Source organism: Erinaceus europaeus, chromosome 4 (genome assembly GCF_950295315.1).
Source record: "Erinaceus europaeus chromosome 4, mEriEur2.1, whole genome shotgun sequence".
NCBI classification, from domain to species: domain Eukaryota; kingdom Metazoa; phylum Chordata; class Mammalia; order Eulipotyphla; family Erinaceidae; genus Erinaceus; species Erinaceus europaeus.
Genome location: NC_080165.1, coordinates 143,208,439 through 143,231,242, shown reverse-complemented (window position 1 = coordinate 143,231,242; position 22,804 = coordinate 143,208,439). Strand labels below are relative to the sequence as shown.

At 45.2% G+C, this 22,804-nt stretch overlaps 1 protein-coding gene across 6 annotated transcripts in view; it reads right to left on the bottom strand.

Annotated features, from left to right (window-relative positions):
* SCML4 (Scm polycomb group protein like 4) overlaps positions 1-22,804 on the bottom strand; it is a 110,975-nt gene that overhangs the window by 26,304 nt on the left and 61,867 nt on the right. For all 6 annotated transcript variants that reach the window (XM_060190674.1, XM_060190673.1, XM_060190669.1 and 3 more), the window contains 3 exons: positions 20,894-21,023; positions 17,386-17,586; positions 14,321-14,515 (listed from right to left, as the gene is read on the bottom strand). In XM_060190674.1, the coding sequence (XP_060046657.1) occupies positions 14,321-14,515; positions 17,386-17,586; positions 20,894-21,023 (526 nt within the window). The remainder of the gene's footprint in view (positions 1-14,320; positions 14,516-17,385; positions 17,587-20,893; positions 21,024-22,804) is intronic.

Below are 22,804 nucleotides of genomic sequence, written 5' to 3'. Positions count from 1 at the left end.
TCTCTTCATATCTATCTTCCCCTTCTCTCGCAATTTCTGACTGTCGTTACCCAACAAATGAATGAAGACTAAAAATTTAAAAAAGATTTATTACACAACCAAAAAAGAAAACTACAGACCAATATCTCTGATGAGCATAGATGCTAAAATATTGAACAAAATTCTAGCCAACCAGATACAGCAATAAATACAAAGATTGTTCATCATGACCAAGTGAGGTTTATCCCAGGGATGCAAGATTGGTTTAATATACGTAAATCAATCAACATGATCCACCATGTCAATAAAAGCAAGACCAAAAACCACATGGTTATAACAAAAGCTGCAGAGAAAGCCTTTGACAAAATCCAATATCCCTTTATGATAAAAATGCTACACAAAAAATGGAAATAGATGGAAAATTCCTCAAGATAGTGAAGTCTATATATAGCAAACCTACAGCCAACATCATACTCAATGGTGAAAAATGTAAGCATTTCCCCTCAGATCAGGTATTAGACAGGGATGCCCACTATCACCATTACTATTCAACATAGTGTTGGAAGTTCTTGCCATAGCAATCAGGCAGGAGCAAGGAATTGAAGGCATACAAATTGGAAGAGAAGAAGTTAAACTCTCCCTATTTGCAGATGACACGGTAGTATACATAGAAAAACCTAAAGAATGCAGCAAGAAGATTTTGGAAATCATTAGGCAATATAGTAAGGTATCAGACTACAAAATTAACATACAAAAATCAGTGGCATTCCTCTATGTAAACACTAAGTTAGAAGAAGATGAAATCCAGAAATCAACTCCTTTTACTATAGCAACAAAAACAATAGACTATCTAGGAATAAACTTAACTACAGAAGTGAAAGACTTGTATACTGAAAATTATGAGTCACTACTTAAGGCAATAGAAAAAGACACAAAGAAGTGGAAAGATATTCCATGTTCATGGGTTGGAAGGATTAATATCATTAAAATGAATATACTACCCAGAGCCATCTACAAATTTAAGGCTATCCCTATCAAGATCCCAACCACATTTTTAGGAGAATAGAACAAATGCTACAGATGTTTATCTGGAACCAGAAAAGACCTAGAATTGCTAAAAAAAAATCTTGAGAAGAAAGAACAGAACTAGAGGCATCACACTCCCAGATCTCAAATTGTCTTATAGGGCCATTGTAATCAAAACTGCTTGGTACTGGAACATGAATAAACACACTGAGCAGTGGAATAGAATTGAAAGCCCAGAAGTAAGCCCCCACACCTATGGACATCTAATCTTTGACAAAGGTGCCCAGACTAATAAATGGGGAAAGCAGAGTCTCTTCAACAAATGGTGTTAGAAACAATGGGTTGAAACATGCAGAAGAATGAAACTGAACCACTATATTTCACCAAACACAAAAGTAAATTCCAAGTGGATCAAGGACTTGGATGTTAGACCAGAAACTATCAGATACTTAGAGGAAAATATTGGCAGAACTCTTTTCCAGGTAAATTTTAAAGACATCTTCAATGAAATGAATCCAATTACAAAGAAAACTAAAGCAAGAATAAACCTATGGGACTACATCAAATTAAAATGCTTCTGCATAGCAAAAGAAACCAATACCCAAAGAGACCCTCACAGAATGGAAGAAGATCTTTACATGCCATATATCAGACAAGAGTTTAATCACCAAAATATACAAAGAGCTTGCCAAACTCAACAAGAAAACAAATAACCCCATCCGAAAATGGGGAGAGGACATGGACAGAATATTCACCATAGAACAGATCCAAATGGCTGAGAAACATATGAAAAAATGCTCCAAATCTTTGATTGTCAGAGAAATGCAAATCAAGACAACAATGAGATACCACTTCACTCCTGTGAGGATGTCATACATCAGAAAAGGTAGCAGCAACAAATACTGGAGAGGTTGTGGAGTCAAAGGAACCCTCCTGCACTGTTGGTGGGAATGTCAATTGGCCCAACTCCTCTGGAGAACAGTCTGGAGAACTCTCAGAAGGCTAGAAATGGACCTACCTTATGACCTTGCAATTCCTCTCCTGGGGATATATCCCAAGGAACCCAACACACCCATCCAAAAAGATCTGTGTACACATATGTTCTTAGCAGCACAGTTTGTAACAGCCAAAGCCTGGAAGCAACCCAGGTGTCCAACAACAGATGAGTGGCTGAGCAAGTTGTGGTCTATATACACAATGGAATCCTACTCAGCTATTAAAAATGGTAAATTCACTGTTTTAAACCCATCTTGGATGGAGCTTGAAGAAATCATGTTAAGTGAAATAAGTCAGACAAAGAAGGATGAATATGGGATGATCTCACAGAAGATGAGAAACAAGATCAGAAGATCAAAAACAAGATCAGAAAAGAAATCACTAAGTGAAACTTAGACTGGAGTTGGTGTATTGCACCAAAGTAAAAGACTCTGGAGTGGGTGGCGGGGAGAATACAGGTCCAAAAAGGATGACAGAGGACCTAGTGGGGGCTGTATTGTTAGATGGAAAACTTAGAAATGTTATGCATGTACAAACTATTGTATTTACTGTTGAATATAAAACATTAATTCCCCAATAAAGAAATTTAATTTTTTTTAAATGTAAAGGTATTTTCCTTTTTTTTTTTCCCCAGAGCACTGCTCAGTGCTGACTCATGGTGGTGTGGGAATTGAACCTGGGACTTTGAAGCCTCAGGCATGAGAATCACTTTGCATAACCAGTATGCTACCTAACCTCCCTCCCCATAAAATATATTATCTAGCAGTGCAAAGAATCTAAAAAGATAACATGTAGAATAGGAGAAAATATTTGCAAATCATATATCTGATCTGGAATTTATATTCACACTATATAAAAAAACTTTTACAATGTAATAATATAATGACCCAATTAAAAAAAATGTGTTAAACAGTACCAAAGTGAAAACATGCTCCACATTGGTAGTCACTAGGAAACACAAGTCAGTGGCTTCACAAGCATGGCTGTAGTCAGTCAGAAGTGCTGGCAATGGCATGGAGAAACAGGAAGTCCGCCACACTGCTGGTGTACACTAGATCTAAAAGGGAGGAGGCAGGACGCCATCTAACGGTTGAGAAAAGACAAACTGGGCTGGGAAAACCGAACACTGGTTATGCAAAAAGGCTTTCATGCCTGAGACATTGTTGGATAGGACAGAGAGAAATGGAGAGAGGAGGGGAAGACAGAGAGGGGGAGAGAAAGATAGACACCTGCAGACCTGCTTCACCGCCTTTGAAGCAACCCCCTGCAGGTGGCGAGCTGGGGGCCCGAACCCAGATCCTTACGCCAGTCCTTGCGCTTTGCGCCACCTGCCGTATTTGTTTAATTTTAAGGAGAGGAGGAAGAGAGACCAGAGCACTGCTCAACTCTTGGCTTTTGGTGATTGTGAGAGGTTGAACCAGAGGCATGAAAGCCTTTTTGCATAACCAGGCTTGCAAGGACCCGGTTCCAGTCCCCACCTGCAGGGGGAAAGCTTTGTGAGTGGTGAATCAGATCTGCGGGTGTCTCTCTGTCTCTCTCTCCCTCTCTATCACCCTCCCCTCTTGATTTCTGGCTGTCTCTATCCAATAAATAAATAAAGGTAGAAAAGAAAAGAAAAGAAAAGAAAAGGAAAGGAAAGGAAAGGAAAGTTAAGGAAAGGAAAGGAAAGGAAACAGCAGGGCAGCAGCCCAGCATCAGCATTCATCTCACATCACTTCTCTCAGTTTCCGTCTTGTTGGTGTAACTTCTACTAGCATTTTTTCCCAGTATCTATTTCTACTTTACTGTGCACCCTGTGACAGAATTCATTTCTGTTTTTCTTATAGTACATTCATATTACACTACTAAATAAGCATTTAAAATATCATAAGTGAGGGGCTGGTAGAGGTACATCTGGTCAAGGGCACACAGTACTGTGTGGAAGGACCCACACAAGGATCCGGGTTTGAGCTCCTAGCTCCCTGCCTGTAGCGGGAACACTTAGTAAGTGGCCAAACAGGTCTCCAGGCATCTATATGTCTCTCTCCCTCTCTCCCTCCTCCTCCCTCCCAATTTCTCTCTGTCCTATCAAACAAGTAGAAAAGAAGAGAGAGAGAGAGAGAAGAAGGAGGAGGAGGAGGAGGAGGAGGGGGAGGAAGAAGAGGGGAGGAGGTGGAGGAGGGGGAGATAGAGAGAGAAGGAGGAGGGGGAGGGGGAGGAGGGGGAGATAGAGAGAGAAGGAGGAGGTGGAGGAGGGGGAGATAGAGAGAGAAGGAGGAGGGGGAGGGGGAGGAGGGGGAGGAGGGGGAGATAGAGAGAGAAGGAGGAGGAGGAGGGGGAGGAGGAGGGGGAGGAGGTGGAGGGGAAGATAGAGAAGGAGGAGGAGGAGGGGAGGAGGAGGGGAGGAGGGGGGAGGGGGAGGAGGAGGAAGAGAAGGAACACAGGAACAGTGGATTTGTAGTGCTGGTACTGAGCTCCAGCAATACCTTTGCAGACAAAAATAAAATGTTATAAAGTGATGCAAAGGTGCCATTACTAAAGATGCCCGGCAAACCCTGCCAGTACAGGCCTCCTCTTTTGCTGGCAAATTTGGTTATAGACCCGTTTTCAGAAAATAACCCTGGTCACCAAGTGAGGACAATTTGTAATCCCAAAGATGGTCCCGCTCACAGGTACCAGAGGTTAAGATTTGAACTTGCTATCTTTTTGGAAGACATACAAGAGGTGAACATTATTTCTCCCTAGTCATATATTTTTAGTGCACATCAATAAAGATAATTGGCCGGTCAAACTATGGTTTCACTCATATCATAGCTTTGCTCTAAGATGACTCACTGCTGAAGTTAAAAGAAATGAGCTGATTTAAAGGCATATCTTAAATAAACACTTCTATCAGTGTTATTCAGACACCCCCCAAAAAAAATGAAGGTAGCATATCAACATCAAAACACCTGGAGTAGCCCTAGCTCCTCCTTTCAGACAGGCTGGTATCTAGAGAAGAAGAAGAAATCAAATAACTGAGCCTTTTATGTAAAAGCTTTTCTCAAAGAATGACCCTGGAGGTGGCAGAGTGGTAAATTCTAGACTTAAAAGCACGAGGTCTCTGGTTTGACCCTCAGCATTGTATCCATCATAGTGCATCTAGTTCTAGTTCTCTTTCTTCTCTCTTAGACACACACACACACACACACACACACACACACACACACACACACACCTTTTAAAATACTATTGCAAAGAGGTTTTACAGTTTCCCTTATAATTAGTCTATTATGCTGTGAATTCCTTTGTCTGATAGTTCTTCCTTACATTTAATCCCAATCCCTCTTGATTCAGGGTCAGGAAAATAGCTCACTTGGGTAGTGTGATGCTTTGTCTTATGTGGAAACCAGTTTGAGCCTGGCTCCCACTGCACTAAAGGAAGCTTTGATATTGTGGTACCTTTTTCTCTCTTTGATATTGTGGTACCTTTCTCTCTCTCTCTCTCTCTCTCTCTCTCTCTCTCTCATCTGCTCTATAAAAACCATGAATACTGGATAAGTCCCCTCTGTACTATTTAAAAATCACTGTCATCCAGCACACAAGTAGATGGATGACAGTTAAGCAGAGGTTGCCACAGGCAAGCAGGAATTAACATCCAGGTCCACGTACAAAGTTGGTCAGAGGAAAGCACCAAGTCTCACTGGGAGAGAAAGGCGCACTTTTCACAGGGTTCCATCATGACTAGTGAATGAACACCAGGTGGGGCCAGCAGACCTGCTTTTGTCCAGCACAAGCACCCCGCAAGGCTTGGCCTTCTGCACAAGACCTTGTGGAGAACTGCTGGACCGACATCCAGGGCCCCTGCCTTCCGCACTCTCAGGACATCCCTCCTTGTCTAGAACGAACCGTCTGGTCAGTCCAGCACCTTTTGTGAAACAGAGGTCCCTTTAATTGCTGTGTGGAAATGTCAACTCTCAGGCTAAGTAAACCACATGTAAACCACCGCCTCTAACTCCTGCCTCTCCTCTGTCCGTGTCACTAACCACACAGCTGAAAAATCATTAAGTCCTTCTACTAAAAGACAATAAACTGCTTTTTACTTACTACCTTTTTAATGTTTTAAATTATCTTTATTTATTGGATAGAGACAGCCAGAAATTGAGAGGGTGACGGGGGATAGAGACAGAAAGACACCTGCAGACCTGCTTCACCAATCGTGAAGCTTCCCCCCGACACACACACACAGGTGGGGGACTGGGGACTTGAACCCAGGTCCTTGCACATTATGACATGTGAGCTCAACCAAGTGTGCCATCACCCAGACCCCTGATTTTTTATTTTTTTCTTCTTTGCAATCACAGGAACATGCTTGAAAAGAAAGGCAAATGCACAGGTGACTCAAAGAAGTCAGCCTTATTTTCAGGGGTTGGTGTCTTGAGCACTTTCTCGAGAGCCCTGGACTTTCTTTTTTGTCACCGTTGCTAATCTGTTTGTGGAGTATATCCTCCCCCCCAAGCCCCCCCACCCCCTATGGCTATGTAAAGTCTGCCTATCAGTATAGCTAGAGAGCATTCTAGAAAAGCTCAGACCCAATCAAGACTAACAATATCCTTATAACTTCTGAGTCTGAATGGCAACTCAGCCTCCCTGTTTGGGGAACAATGTTCCAGAGTTCTGAGTCCGAAGAATGTGTGTGTGTCCCTCCCTCACCACCTGGATTCCGGCATGTCTGGTGCCACCACTGCTGCCACCCTGGCAGGTCAGGTGTGAGCACCTGGAATGTGGAGAGTCTTCAAGAGAAGCAGGATGAGAGAGAGAGAGAGAGGGAGAGAGCGCATTACCAAGAGGGAAGACAAGGTCCATGTGTGATGAATCTCAGACTCTACTTGACCAGGTCGAGTTTAGGTTGCAACTGACACCTTTTCATTTGGGACAAAGAACCTAACTGCTCCCAGTCACATGAGCTTGGACATTTTGCTTTCAAAAAATCAAACTGGCAGAGTAGGGCTCCACTGAGCCTGCGTCCTTCGTGAGAACGATAGTACTTATTGGACGGAGGGTTGGGGCACTCTGGTGGTGGTGTGTTGTGGAACAAATCCCCTGTGATTTTAAAATCTTGTGAAAAATCATCATGCAACCACAATAAAAACATTTTAAAAGTTTAAACTGGCACTTTACTTGGATTCTCTAAGTCAATGAAGCCACCTCTCCCGGAACATCAGTACCAATGGCTGCAAATCTTTTGTTTAAACATACCCAAGTGACAAATTCCAGTGTTATACACCATTCTTTCCTAACGCTGTACATTTGGGTGTCTGTCTGTCTCCCTCTCTGTCTGTCTCTTACACACACACACACACACACACACACACACACACACACACACACACACTTTCATCCTCCACTGCCCACCTTACTCTCACCATCACCCACAATTTTTTAGTGGAGCAGTGTCCGCTAGGTGTGAACCCTTTCTCCACCTCTCTCCAGGCTGAGATCAGCTGCCCCACAGAGCCCTCACCCTGCACCCCAGATCTCAGGAAGCAATCCAACCAGCCCTCTAAAGCCTGCCACTTGAGCAGCTACAGATCAGCTAGTACCTCAAAACTTCTCCAGGTGGGGTGGCTTACAGGGAGAGCCCAGTTCTGGAACGCAGAGAAAGAGCCCAGCAAGGGGAGAAGTGAAGGAACAAGAGGACAGGCCCCAGAAACAATAGCAGGTCCCCAATGGAGGTGCCCTGCCCCTTCTCAGAGCCCAGTACCGTGGGGCTCACTTCCCTACCTTGGAGGGCTGTCCCTTTTCGCTGCAGGGAGGGGGGACCTAGCAAGTGCTGGGGCTGCGGAAGGTCGAGGGGACCTGCAAGGGACTTCTTGGTGGTGGAAAGCAGCCGACTTCCTCCCTGGCCTCCTGCCGCTGGTGCAGGCTTGCAGACTTTCTTCTCTTAGGCTCAGTCCCGCCCCTTGTTCTTGCTCAGATAAGCTCATCTGGTTTCCCCTGGGGGCCCTTCTTGGCCTCTGGTCTCAGCCTTCCTGGTTCAAAGGGCACCAGGCGGCACCACCTAGGAGGCTTAGCATTTCATTCACTTCAATTAAATTTCCCATTAACTTGATCCCTGGCAGGTATAGATTTTTTTTTTCTCTTTCAGCTGGTCTCTAAGTTCAGATCACTCAACCTTCAGACACCCCCTGATCCATTCTGTACATTTCTAGTTTTATCTCCTCAAACAGGATGCACAGAATCAACCATCTTTTTTTTTTTTCCTTCTTTCTCATCAGGGTTATTGCTGCGACTTGATGCCTGCACAGTGAATTCACCACTTTGGGGAGCCCTTCCACTCCCCAACCCCAGATCAGCCACCAGTTTCATGCCTGGCACCTGTACCCCTCTCATCCTGCCCCATTTCTCATGTATTTAGACTTTGTTCTAACCCTACAGCTGATTTCCTCCCACGGAGAAGGTCTCCCAAAAGCAATTTTCAGAAAGTTGGTGTCCTGAAATCATGAATGCAAAGAGGAGAGTGGCTTTCAAAGCCAGCCTCTAGTTTGGTCTGGCAGCTCTTTTAATTCTTAGTCTGAGGTTTGTGGGAGAAACTCCCAAGGGAGGTGGGGAGGCAGAAGTGAGGGGGGGGCGGGGCTCTTCCTAAGTCATGGCTGGTGTCTCAACAGTCCTCACACATTGGGGGTCTCTCACAGAACACTGGGGAGTCCAAAGTGGCCCTTGATCAGGAAAATGTTGGTGTTTCTGTGGAGAGGCCAACATGACAAAGGACCAACAGATCACAAGAAACCAAATCCTGCCAACGATCACTCAGACTCAGTGAAGCCACACCAGAACTCCTAGCTCACAGAAGCTGTGGGATAAGAAATGCCACTTGGTGCCAGCAAAATAGCTCACCTACATAGTGCCACGGCCTACCACTTGCATCATTGTGGACTGACCTAAAGGGTGTCACGCCTAGTGGAATAAGTCAGACCAAGAAAAACAAATACCATCTGATTTCACTCATCTATGATACATAGTGAAACAAAACAAAAGAATTTGACTAGATAGAATAAAAAATGCACATTTAGACTATCGGACAAAATTAATGGTTACCAGAAGAGGAGGTGGGAAGAGTGGCTCAGCTGGGTATAAACGGCAACTAAGAAGTGAATTGATTGAACGTTTAGTGGTGCATCTATAGAACATTGACAGACATGGACTCATAATGACACCCGCCTGAAACACAGAGGCTGTCAGAAGGCAATGGCATTTGAATTAAAGCTTCAAAATAAAAAAGGATAAATGTCCTCCCTCCTTTCATACCTCTGACCATTTGCATATAAAAAAAGAAAAAAATGCTACTCAACAAAAAGCAAACAATTTGTTCCCAGGATGCCAGACCTTCAAAAAGGCAGGAAACCAATCACTAAGTTAGATCTCGCAGAGAAGTTTAGCTATCACATTTGTGGTTTCCAAGGTGATCTTCCTTTCCCTTGGTGAAAAGACAGTTCTGTTGTGGTGCACAGAATTCAAATCAGTAAATATTTAGAGCAAAGTCAGTTACGCTTTAGGTTTTGCCAGGGGGTGGGAGTGGGGGTGGGGGAACAGCATGACATTTTCTCCAGATCTCTCCACATGGGGACATGAGGTCTGGACTCCAGTTCAATGAAGAATATCTCCTGCTGGACATTGGATCATCTTAAGGGGCAAGACATGTCCAGGAGATGCACAGTCCAAGCAGACAGGCTATTTCATTGAAGTCTGCAGTTAAGTTCCTCCTAAGAGCTAGACTCTTCCAACCCACTCTGTATTGCTCGAAGTGCGGTCACCAACCACGAGCACTGACACCACCTGGGCACCTGCTTGCGATGGCCAGACTTCAGCCTCCCCCTAGGCCTAACTGAGCCAGAATCTCATCTCAGCAAGACACCCAGCTGGCTCCTGAGCACACGAATGTCTGGGAAGCACTAGCTACACGGAGACTCCCTGCCCCCAGCATTAAAGGTTAGGTTAAAAAAGGGGGGGGGCTGGGAGGTGGCACACCAGGTTAAATGCACATAGTACTAAGAGCAAGGACCCATTTAAGGATCTGGGTTTGAACTCTAGCTCCCCACCTGCAGGGGGGTTGCTTCACAAGTGATGAGAGTTCTACAGGTGGGGCTGGGAGGTGTCGCATATGGCTAAGCACACATGTTACAGTGCATAGGGACCCAGGTTCAAGTCCCGGTCCCCACCTGCAGGGGCAAAGCTTCACAAGTGGTGAAGCAGGGCTGCAGGTATATCTCTGTCTCTCTCCTTATCTCCCCCTTCCTGTCAATTTCTGGCTGTCTGTATCCAATAAATAAATAAAGATAATAAAAATTTTTAATAAAAAATATTATACAAAAAAGAAGTAAAAAAATTTTTTAAAGAAAAGAAAAAAGGTCTACAGGTACTTCTTTTCTCTCCCCCTCTCTGTCTCCCCCTCCTCTCTCCATTTCTCTCTGTCCTATCCAATAAAATGGAAAAAATGTCTGTCAGGAGCAGTGGATTCATAGTGCCGGCACCTATCCCTAGCAATAACCCTGGTGGCAAAAAAAAAAAAAAAAAAAAAAATCTTTGGCTTTGGTGGTACAATTCTTTACAGTGTCGACTCCACCTGCCTCCATCTGTCTCCTGGGGAAGTGATCTCCTGTGTGCTCCGATTAGCTCTCTCTCCGGGAGAGTGTTCCTTACGCCCACACTTCTCAAACTTGACCAAACTGGGGTGTGTGGCTAGAGGGTGTGAGAGGGATGTCTTTTGTCAGGTGATGATGATGCCCCTGACTTCACTTTGAGGACAGAGTGTTTGACTTAATCCCATCTATTGTCTAGACCGCCAAGAACAGATCCATACAAACTGCTGTCACCCACCAGAACAGAAAGTCAGGTCTTTTCCTAAATTTCCTCATTTTTCCAACCACAAATGTCACAGTTCTTTATCTATAAATGCCTTCACCTTGCATTTTCTTGTGATTCAATCAGCTGGTTTCTGACAAACTCTTCAACCCCACCAAGCCTGGGACTTTTCTTTTTTGAGTTCGAAGGAACTCAGGGCAGAGAAGGACCTGGTTCCAATGAACTCACAGCAGAACCATCTCACTTAGAAACAACATGGCTTCCTGGTTATTTGTAAAGCCTCAAATCAGCAATGGCCTGCCCAGTCCTTTCCTTATATTCCTTTCTTGCACTAGCGGTAGGAAAGCAGATGGTAAACTAATTCCTCTGTAAAGCAATAATGTTTGAAGTGTGCACCTTTAAGGACACTATAACAAAGCAATCTTACTCTAAAGGCAAGATACCTGGTGGCGTCATCGGCGGTCCCTGCTGGACGGATGAGGAAGATAGGTGGGGAGAAGACTGATCCTAGGTTTGGGTACCACAACTCCTTCATCCTCGTGATGCTGCTGAACACAGGAAATGTACAGCACTCAACTCTGTAATTTCCAGGGTATGTGGAGCAATTTCTCTGAGCTTGGTAGACTTGAAGCAACTCATTTTTCCAAAGCAGCCACGGGCTACAGAAAGACTCATGAAGATAATTGAAGTCATTACTTCCAAGTCTGGCAAGCCATCTAGGAAGGAAACCAGCTTACAGCTGGAGACAGCCGTCTGAGTCAAGAAAAGCAAGGAGGAGCTGCAGGGCAAAGAAAGGCACTTTGTTGTCCATCATAGCGAGCTCAGAGAGGAAGCGAGTAAGGTCGGGAAACCAAAGCAAGCGTTTCCTCACTGATCACTTAAGGAAAGCTAGAGGGCGGCTCCTGGGACAGGATGCTACAATGAAGCTATTTTCATAGCAGTTTTGGCCTAAACTGCAAGACAATAGGCACCACAGGCCATGAGCAGGTGCATAAGAATATGGTGGAAAGCCTACTTTATACCTACAGAGGACCACCCACGTCCAGCCTGAAGAGGCATCGCAGAGCTTGGAAAACAGGTCAACGAGAAGATGAATTATAGAACTAATTGCCCCATATATTCCCAAGGGCTTCATTGTTGTCACGTGTACAGCGTCAATCATTATCTGTCTCTGGTGCTTGAAAAACACAATGGGCCATTCTTTGATTCCCATGAGAAATCTACGAGTCTAGTTGCTCTGATCGAGGAACAGAGGTGTCTGCAGAGACTAGCCTGCATTCCCGGAGTCCATGTGGGTAAGGAATGCATGAGTAGTGCTTAAAGGCCAGACATAGGCATTGGAAGGGAGCCGTGAAGTGAGATTATCAAAGATCCTTTCCATGGCATGAGAATGCTGTAGTGGAAAGAAGCTAGAGGTTTCTACCCAGAGGCCTCAAGACTGTGCAGGAACCTGTGACAGCCAGACAAGTGTTACATCTGTCCATGTCAGGGAACCATGGGGCGTGTGCAGGAATTTACCAGGAGGAGAACATCTGCCCAAACCAAGGGGGCATGATGCCAACTCACAGCAGGACTGCTCAAGTGAAAACTCTCCTACCTCTTCTCCTTTCCCTCACTCTGAACATGAAGCACGTTAACTAGAAAGGCAAGGGAGCAAAAAACCCCCAGGCGAGGGTGGGGGAGGTGGGGTGCAATGTCCTTCTGGGGATGGGATACAGCTGTATCTTTGAGTGAAAGTTAAAGTTTGATTATTACCCTGACATGGACACATTCATTACTAATTAGATGATGTTTTGTTACCTGAAGAGAGCCAGAAAAGATGCAAGATGTACCCAAAATTTCATCCATGGATGAGAAAAGAAGAAAACTATAAAGGTGGGTGGGAAACAAGGATTTTGAGCCTTTATGGTTCTATTTTATAGGTCACAGCTTGTTCAGTGATCCCAGGGTTCAAGAAGTAACATCAAGCCCTTTGGCTGTTCTCCTGACAAGGTTCACTAGAAGGCACATTAGGTTTAGAGTATGTTTCTGGATGAAGTAATCTCCTCTACCTCATCTTGGATGGAACTTGAAGGAATCATGTTAAGTGAGATAAGCCAAAAAGAGGATGACTATGGGATGATCTCACTTGCAGGGGGAACTTAAGCACAAGGGCAGGAAAGGAAAACACAAAGTAGAACTTGGACAGGGTTGGGTGTGTTATGCCAAGCTGAGGTCTCTGGAGAAGGAAGGCTGGGGAGTGGGAGGACTTGAGAGGGAGACTTACAAGTCCTGTTGTATTTAACCATGTGTCAACACCTGTACTGTAAACCATCAACCACCACCCCACCCCAATAAAAGAAAATAATAATGCTTCAGAGTCAATATGGCTTACAAAAGAAAGGTCAAATTTAAGGACTGTCAGAATCAGGAAGAATGCTATTTATCAACAAACTCAACTCCTCATTTAATAAAGGGAATTGAGACCAAGAGAGATAAGGACACTTTTCAAGTCTGCATATGTAGACAAGAAACACAGGAGAGTATCTCAACAGGACTACTTTGAAAGCAAGGAGAAACAATACCATTTCTGCTTGTGCTTGGGAACTGGAATACAGAACCTGGAGTCCCGGTCAAGTCTTTTTTTTTTAAAAAAGACATTTTTTATTATCTTTATTTATTGGAAAGAGACAGCCAGAAATTGAGAGAGAAGAAGATATAGAAGGAGAGAGATAGAGAGACACCTGCAGCCCTGCTTCACCACTTGTGAAGCCTTTCCCCTGTAGGTGGGGACTGGGGACTTGAACCCAGGTCCTTGCACACACTGTAATATGTGTCCTTAACCAAGTGCACCACCACCCAGCTCACCTGGTCAAGTCTTTACAAACCCATATCTCAGCGGTGCTGTGTGGAGAGGCAGCACTTCCTGTTGGAGTCTAAATTTGGGCAGGCAACACTGTGGGGAAATTTGTCCAGGGGGACCAGCTTCCTTTCCTTCTGACCCTGTCTCCATGCTGAGCTATTATCCTGGAGTTGTTGGTACAAAAGGCACTTGGCCCCTGGGTCACTTTCTATTCTGTGGTAAGAGAGAAACGCCAACACTCACAAGAAGACCTATTTGATTCACAGCCTGGTCAAATCCCTGCCACAACGAACGCCCTGTTTGACTTTTCACTGACCAGGTTGGGATCTGAGTTCCTCAGGCAGGACCAAAGTCTTCAGCATTTGCTTCTTCAGGATTTCTTACCTTCTTATTTCATACCACTGCATTTGAGTCGCATTGGAGGAGAGTGAAGAAAACCACTCCGTGTAGGTCTCTACAGCCTATAGAACAATATGGACCTAGTAGATATAAGAGAGCTCCCTCTTCCTTCTGCAGCTGGGGGACCACCTGGTCACCCTTGATCCTGGGGACCCCTCATTGCTTCTTGGGCACCCAGATATGCAGCCCAAGGACCTCCAGCAGCAACCTCTGGAACCCCTGGGACCACCTGCTGATGGGAAACTGGAGGAGGCCTACCTGAATCCAGTCTGCCTTCCTGCTTCTCCTGGGCTTCCTGGGAGGCACTGGTGGCCCTGGGGAAAGGCTGGTGGCTGAACAGGTCGTCACACAGCAGGCTCCGGCACAGCTTGGTGAGGAAGCGGAGGACATAGCTGAGGCTGTTCACCACTGGCAGACTCCGCAGGTGCTGCTTCCCATCAAAGGACGCTGAGACTACAACACCCCAGAGTCAGCCACTCAGAGCCAGGCAACAGAGAAAGCCACAAGCCTATCATCCACCCAGACGAAGAGGCTGGGGTTGGTTCAGTTTTTTTGTCTGCTTTTTTAAAAAAAACTAGTCTTAATGTGAATCTCTCCTGGAGTGTTTGTTTTGTTTCTTGATTTCACACTCAAGTCCTGTTTCTGTCCCAGGAGACCACATGGGTTTTAGCTGTTCTGTCTTATTATGTCCCTTCAAGCTATGACACTTTATCAGACCTACTATGCTTCTCACAACCTTGATGGTTTTGAGGGGCCAGGTATTTTTAAAACACGGCTCAAAATGTTGGCTTTAGCTGAAATTTTTACTCAGGCTTTGGCAGGGTCTTGGGGGGAGAAAAACAGCCTCTCGTCTCATCAGATCAGGGACTACAAATAGGCAGAAGGAGGGCGGGTGGTGGCGCACCTGGTTAAGCGCACACATCACAGTGCACAAGGACCTACCCTACCTAGTCCCTAGCCCCTACCTGCAAGGGGAAAGCTTCATGAGTGGTGAAGATCTTCAGGTGTCTTTCTGTCTCTCTCCCTCTCTCAGTTTCTCTCTGTCCGATCCAATAATAAATAACAAATGACAAATGGGCAGAAGTACGAGATGCATGTGTACACTCTGCTATTCTAATAATTTCTAGACAGGTATAGGTAGAGCAATAGGCCAATCTAGATATATAGACACATTCAGTAACCTTGTGCTCATATTGATATCTCCAAGTGTCATCCAGTGCTCCTGAGAAATTGAGGTTGACTCTACCCTTCTAGAAAAATGTTTTTATAAAAGAACAATAGCCATTTCTCCATAATGATGTTACCTCAAACCCAATTCCAATTAATTACTAATTAGATAATATTTTGTTACTTGAAAGAAGCCAGAAAAGGTGGGTAGATAGCTTACTGATTATGCAAAGAGACTCTCATGCCTGAGGCTCTGAAGTCTCAGGTTCAATCACCCACACCACCATCAGCCAGAGCTGAGCAGTGCTGGTAAAAAGAAGAAGAAGAAGAAGAAGAAGAAGAAGGAGGAGGAGGAGGAGGAGGAGGAGGAGGAGGAGGAGGAGGAGAGGAAGAAGAAGGAGGAGGAGGAGGAGAAGTAGAAGAAGAAGAAGAAGAAGAGGAAGGAGAAGGAGAAGGAGAAGGAGAAGGAGAAGAAGGAGAAGAAGGAGGAGGAGGAGGAGGAGAAGAAGAAGAAGGAGAAGAAGGAGGAGGAGGAGGAGAAGGAGAAGGAGAAGAAGGAGGAGGAGGAGGAGGAGGAGGAGGAGGAGCAGCCAGCAAAGAGGGACGATTTATTCTAAATCCCATTCATGGATAAGGAAGAAATAATCTCATAGGGAAATTTCAAGGTTACAACAAGGGCAACAAAAGGGAATAAATAAATAAATATTTTTTTAAATCAAAAAAAGAATTATTCTATAAAGGACAACTGTCCCATATCCTTCACCTATATATTTATTCAATTATGTTTCATAAGTAGTAATACTAGTATTTATTCTGTACTTGAGTTAGCCAATCCTATGCTATTTATTTTGCTGCTCAAACTCTTTCTGCTGTTACCTTTGGGAAATTTCTCGCTGACTTGTGTCCCTATAAGCAGGTCCCATTTCCCCCTATTATTTTAAAGCAACTGGTTACTAACACTTGAGTACACTTGCAGTTCATCTTGTATTTTCTCTAACCCAAATTGAAAATAAATCTTTTAAAAAATATTTTATTTATTTGGGTAGAGACAGAGAGAAACTGAGAAGGGAGTGGGGAGAGAAAGAGGGAGAGAGACATCTGCAGCACTGCTTCACCATTTGTGAAGCTTCCCCCTACAGGTGGGGGCCAGGGGCTTGAACCCAGGTCCTTGTGCATACACACTTAACCAGGTGTGCCACCACCTGGACCCTGAAAATACATCTTTAGTCAACACCTCTGCTTCCTTTCACTGAAGGGTGATAGTTAGAAACCAAGATTTTGGGGTGGCTTGGTGGTGGTACACCCCATAGAGCACATGTAATAATGTGTAAGGTCACAGGTTCAAGTCCCTGGTCCCCACCTGCAGTGGAGGAAGCTTCACAAGTGGTGAGGCAGTGCTGCAGGTGTCTCAGTTTCTCTTTCTCCCTATCTCACCCTCTTCTCTTGATTTCTTTCTGTCTCTAATCCAATAAATAAATAGTATTAAAAATGAAACAAAGATTTGGGCATTGAATGTGTTCATTGCTTCATGAATTTCAGTAGTCCTGAGCCCTTTGAATAGGCAGAACTAAGAAATGCATTTGTACATAATATACCATTGTTGGCACCAGGGCTTTTACTGGGGTTCACTGTCTGCATGAAGAATTCACCTCTACCAATCACATTTTTTTCTTGATAGAGTCAGAGAAACCTAGAGGGGGAGGGGAGGGGAAGAGATAGATAGAGAGATAGAGAGATAGATGGATGGATGGATGATATATAGGGGGAGAGAGAGAGAGACCTGCAGCACTGCTTCACCACTTCTAAAGTTTCCCCCTACAGGTAGGGACCAGGGGCTTGAACCTGGGTCCCGGCACATGGTAATGTGTTTGCTCTACCAGCTATGTTGCTGCCAAGCCCCACAACATCAGGTTTCATAGATGGGCTGGAAATGGAGGAGAAGGAGAAGAGTCCAGAGGGAAGATTCAGAGGTGAGCCTTCTTGTCCAGGCCTGGAAGCATCCACGTGTCAAGCACTGAAAAAAAGCCTTCTGCACATGGGTTCATCAAGCACCCTGGAGCCAAGCCCGTGGAGGACGCCCCCTCACCCAACCTGACCCCTCTTCTCTCCAGAGAGACCCCCGGTGCCCGCCTCATCTAACCTACCCCAAGCCTTACCAGACACCAGCTCGCCTCCATAGCCCTGCTTGACCAGGGAGAAGACAAGCTTCTGCTGGCGGGCACAGTCGATGCAGGCCTGCACAGCCTGCTGTAGGACTGCCGATGGCCGCTCCGGCCCAAAGTGGTCCGGCAGCTGCTGCACCTTCCTCCTCTCCAGGAACGGGCCTGCGTCAGCCTGCTTGTTGACGTGGAGGCAGACTGTGGAAACAGAGATGTGCCAGCCCTTTCTGTCAGCACTCAGTGGCAGCTGTGCACCCTCAGCCCCAGCCCTGGGGAAGCCGAGAAGGGGAAAACGGTACCAATTACTCCCAGAGTAGGAGATCAGAAGGGGGCTGGCAGGCTAGCTTACTTGGATGCTTTGCTTGTTTGGATTGAACCGGCCCCCACCTCACTGAAAGAATCTTCCTTGGTGCCTTGGTGTTGCTCACTCTGCCCCTGTCTCTCTGTCTCTCTGTTTGACAAGGTCAGCTAGGAGTGGTGACAAAAAAGAAAAGAAGAAGAGAAATCATTCTAACTTCTGGGCTTCTTCTCAAGAGGGTCTCCTGGCTGACAGCAGATGGACAGATGGGGGAGTGTGTCCCTCTGACACATTCCCCTCTGCAAGACAGAGAATTCTGGCAGCCCATGTGCATATAAACATACCTCCCTGATGCGCACGTCACATCCCAAGCCTCTCCCCTCCTCTGCTGTCAATCTGCACAGAATGTTTAACTGTGGATTTTTAAAAAGTAATCCCTATCTTTTTAAAAATAATATCTATTGTGCATGCAACCTGGGACTTGGAACCTCGGGTATGAATTTTTTGTGCATAACCGCTATGCTATGCTAGCTCCCCTACTTTCCTTTCCTTTTTTTTTGCTCCACCTTCAGATTTGTTTATTTTTTTTTAGCATTTAAGAAATATTGGGGCAGTGGCCCTTCTGATTTTTTAAAGTCAAATTGATTGTAATTAATTAAAAAAATGATATGGTCAATAAAGTTTTAAAGAGAGACCCTCTTACATGTAAGCTGTTAGCACTGTACCATCTCCCCGTGCCTCTGCGTACTTTATAGATGTCATCTTGTTTGATTCTCAAGGCAAAGCTGGGAACTAAGTGTTATTGCCAGTAAAAAAAAGCAAGGCTTATGAAGAATGGAAGCAACAGATAACTGGGTAATTAAGTTATGGGATAAATATTCTGAGGAATACTACTCTGCGACCAGGAATGATGATATTGTGTCTGTTGGGACAAAGCGGATGGAGCTGGAAGGGGTTATGCTTAGCAAAGTAAGTAAAGAGCTGAGAGACAACTACTGAATGGTATCACTCATATGTGAAGTCTAGAGAACTGAAACCTGTGAATTAGGTTAAAAAAAAAAAAAGAAAGAAAAAGAAGAATGGAAGAAGGAAGGGAAGGAAGGTCCAAGAGAGGGAAGGAGAATGAAATCAGAAGGAAACGCAGCATCTCACAGACTCTGTGAGAGGGAGGGGCACAGACCTTTAGCAGGTGCAGTGTCTGCTCATAGATGTTGCGACTGGTGGGGCAACAGGGATTTGGGCTCTTTGTAAAAATATAGTAACTTGTGTGTATGTGAAAAAAAGGAGAGAGACATCAGAGAATCACACTGACATGTCTTTTGTGGGGGGAGTCAAACTCAGATTTGGGCTCAGTACCTTTATGCTTGCAAGGTCATGTGCTCTACCATGGACCAATCTCCCCAGCTGTGGGACTCTATTTTATTTTGCTTTATTATTATATTGCCACCAGGGTTATTGCTGGGATTCAGTGTCTACACAATGACTCCACTGCTCCCAAAGAAATGATTCCTTTTCTTTTTTCTTTGATAGAGACAGAGAGAAATTAAGAAGGAAGGAGGAGATAGAGAGGGAGAGAAAGAGAGACGCTTGCAGCCCTGCTTCACTTTCCATAAAGATTCCCCTGCAGATGGGGAGTGGGACTTTACCCCGGTCCTTGCACATGGTAACGTGTGCACTCAGTCAGGTGTGCTACCACCAAACTCCAGGAGACTGGAGATGAAAATACAGGGATGGACATTATGGGCTGTGAGAAGATTCACTACTGATGCGAAGTAAACCTGACTCTAAAAAGAATAAACTGAGCCATCAACTACAATTCTAGTCCTATCCCAAAGCACCATCTGAGCCCAAAGTGCATTGAAAATTAAGTTTCAGGGACCAGTAGTGGTGCACCTGGTTGACAGCACGTTTTACAATGTGCAAGGTCCCTGGTTCAAGTCCTTGGTTCCCACCTGCAGGGGGAAAACTTCAGGAGTGGTGAAGCAGGGCTGCAGGTGTCTCTCTGTCTCTGTCCCTTTCTATCTCCCCCTTCCTCTCAATTTCTGGCTGTCTCTATACAATAAATAAAGATAATTTAAAAAAAATTTTAAAGAAAATTAAATTTCAAATAATCCAAACTGTGAGACACTTAAAATCATCTTTTTTTTGGGGGGGGGTGGAAGTGGGGCATGTGGAGGTGAACCTGGCACACATTTTACCTGTGTAAGGACTAGGATGCAAAGCCCTGGAGAAGAGGAAGTTTCATGAGCAGTGAGAAATGCTGCTACAGGTATCTCTCCTTTCTGACTCTCCCTCTCTCTTCCTTCCTCTCCATATCTCTGTCTTTCACCTTCTGTCAAAAAAGAAAAGGAAAAAAACTGGCCAGCAGGAATGGTAGAGTCATGCAAACACAGAACTCCAGAGATAATCCTGGTAGCAATAAGATAAAATACCCTCCTTGCTTCACTGCTGCTGGGAATGTCAATTGGTCCAACCCTTATCTGGGAACTTTCAGAAGGCTAGAATTGGACCCACCTTATGGCCCAGCAAATTCATTCCTGGTGATATATCCTAAGGAATCAAACATACCATCCAAAAAGATTTATGTATACTTATGTTCATAGCAGCACAATTTGTAATAGCCAAAACCTGGAAGCAACCCAGGTGTCCAACAACAGACGAGTGGCTGAGCAAGTTGTGGTCTATATACACAATGGAATACTACTCAGCTATTAAAAATGATGAATTCACCTTCTTCACTTCATCTGGGATGGAGCGTGAAGGAATCATGCTAGGTCAGATAAGCCACAAAGAGAAGAATGAATATGGGATGATCTCATTCATAGACAGATGTTGAAAAATAAGAACAGAAGGGAAGACACAAAGCAGAACTTGAACTGGGCCTGGTGGACTCTGGGGTTGGGTTTCAGGTCCTGGAACATGATGGCAGATGAGGATCTAGGTGGGGGGTTAGAGTGTTATGTGGAAAACTGAGAAATGTTACACATGTACCAACTTCTGTATTTTACCATGGACTGTAAAACATCAATCCCCCATGAAGAAAAAAATAATAAACAAAAAACTCATGTTTTTTTTTTAAGAACCCATCAGCTATCTGGCTGCACACTGGACCTTTCATTTGCATTGTCTCTCCAGTCCACAAAGCACAAAGCAACTGTGGAGAGGCTGGCCGGCCATCCCCTCACTGGAGCTCATCCCCTGACCCACCTGTGAGAGCCTGTGGGGCAGCCAGGCTGGGAACGGTGGCTGTACCCTGTGGGATGGAGCTGAGGTCGGGCTCCGGGGTGCTCTGTGGAGGCGAGAGGGCTAGAGGAGTCATGAGAAGCCTCGTCTTGAGCTGAAAGACATAGCCCAGCTGGTCAGTGAAGCCCTGGAGATGCTCTCAGCACCTTCCCAGAATCTCTTCTGGATGTGAGTCAGTCACACAGTTTTCTATCGCTCAGCTTTGGGGACTGAATGTCAGATTCGAGTTCACAGTCAAGGTTCATTTGGAGACACGGACTCAGAGAAGAGTTCTACCTCCCACTCTCCCTCTCCACATTCCAGTGTCTACAGGAGCTGCTCAGGAAATGACTGTGCCGGGCGCTGAGTGGGGGGACACACAGAAGTCTGAGGAGTTGAAGCATCAGGCCAGGTGGGGTGTAGCCCCAGCCTGAGCCTCTGTGGTGCTCCTGGGAATTCTGTGTCCTGAGAGCCACCCAAACACTGACCCAAAAGCTCTCCTTGCTCTGTGCTGAGCTTCTGCTCACACAGACCCATCAGCTCCCACTGGCACACAGAATCAGGAGCCGTTCTCCAAGGAGCTGCTGTGATCACTGTTTCTCTCATTTTCATTTATTTAATTTTTATTTGTTTGTTTATCACTATGGCTGTGGCTGGGGCTCAGTGTCTGCGTGATGAAACCAATGCTGCCAACTGCCCCCACCCCTTTGGATAGACACAGAAAAATGAAAAGGGAGGGTGAGATAAAGATATCTCAAACACTGCTTCACTGCTTATGAAGCTCCCTCCTTGCAAGTGGGGACAGGGGGCTTGAGGCCAGATCCTAGCTCATGATACTGCATGCACTCTACCGGATATGCCATGACTTGACCCCTGAGTTCCTTTCCCAAGGAGACACCACCAAAGACAAGCTGAGTGTGGATCTGAGAACTACTTGTAGTAGTGAGAATCAGTCACCTTGAAGGACTCCTTTGGAACCACAAATGAGGAAAGGCAGGGTAGATAGCATAATGGTTATGCAAAAAGACTCTCATGCCTGGGCAGTGCAGCGGGTTAAGCGCAGGCGGCACAAAGCATAAGGACCGACGTAAGGATCCCAGTTCAAGCCCCCCGGCTCCCCATCTGCAGGGGAGTCACTTCACAAGCAGTGAAGCAGGTCTGCAGGTATCTATCTGTCTCTCCCCTTCCCTGTTTTCCCCTCCTCTCTCCATTTCTCTCTGTCCTATCTAACAATGACATCAATAACAACAGCAATAATAACTACTACAACAATAAAAAAAAAAACAAGTGCAACAAAAGGGAAAATAAATATTAAAATTTTTTTTAAAAGACTCTCATGCTTGAGGCTCCAAGGTCCCAGGTTCAATCCCCTGTACCACCATCAGCCAGAGCTGAGTAGTGCTCTCCTGAAACAAACAAACAAACCTGCAACCACAAGTGAGCTCAATTTTCACTCTTATGAAATAAGGTGGTGATGTGGTGTCTAGTTGGTGATGTCCTTATCGACAAAGCACTCTCTCTATTTTTAATTTTATTTAATTTACTTTTTTCTTTTTTTGCTGTTGTAGTTATTATTGTTGTTGTTATTGCTGTCGTTGTTGTTGGACAGGACAGAGAGAAATGGAGAGAGGAGGGGAAGACAGAGAGGAGAAGAGAAAGACAGACACCTGCAGACCTGCCTCACCGCCTGTGAAGTGACGCTCCTGCAGGCGGGGAACTGGGCGGGGTCCTTGCGCTTCGCGCCATGTTAATTAATTAATTATTATTGGATAGAGACAGAGAGAAATTGAGAGGCGAGGAGGAGATAGAGAGGGAGAAAGGCAGAGAGATATCTGCACTCCTGCTTCACGGATGGTGAAGCTTTCCCCCTGCAGGTGGGGACGAGGGGCTTGAACC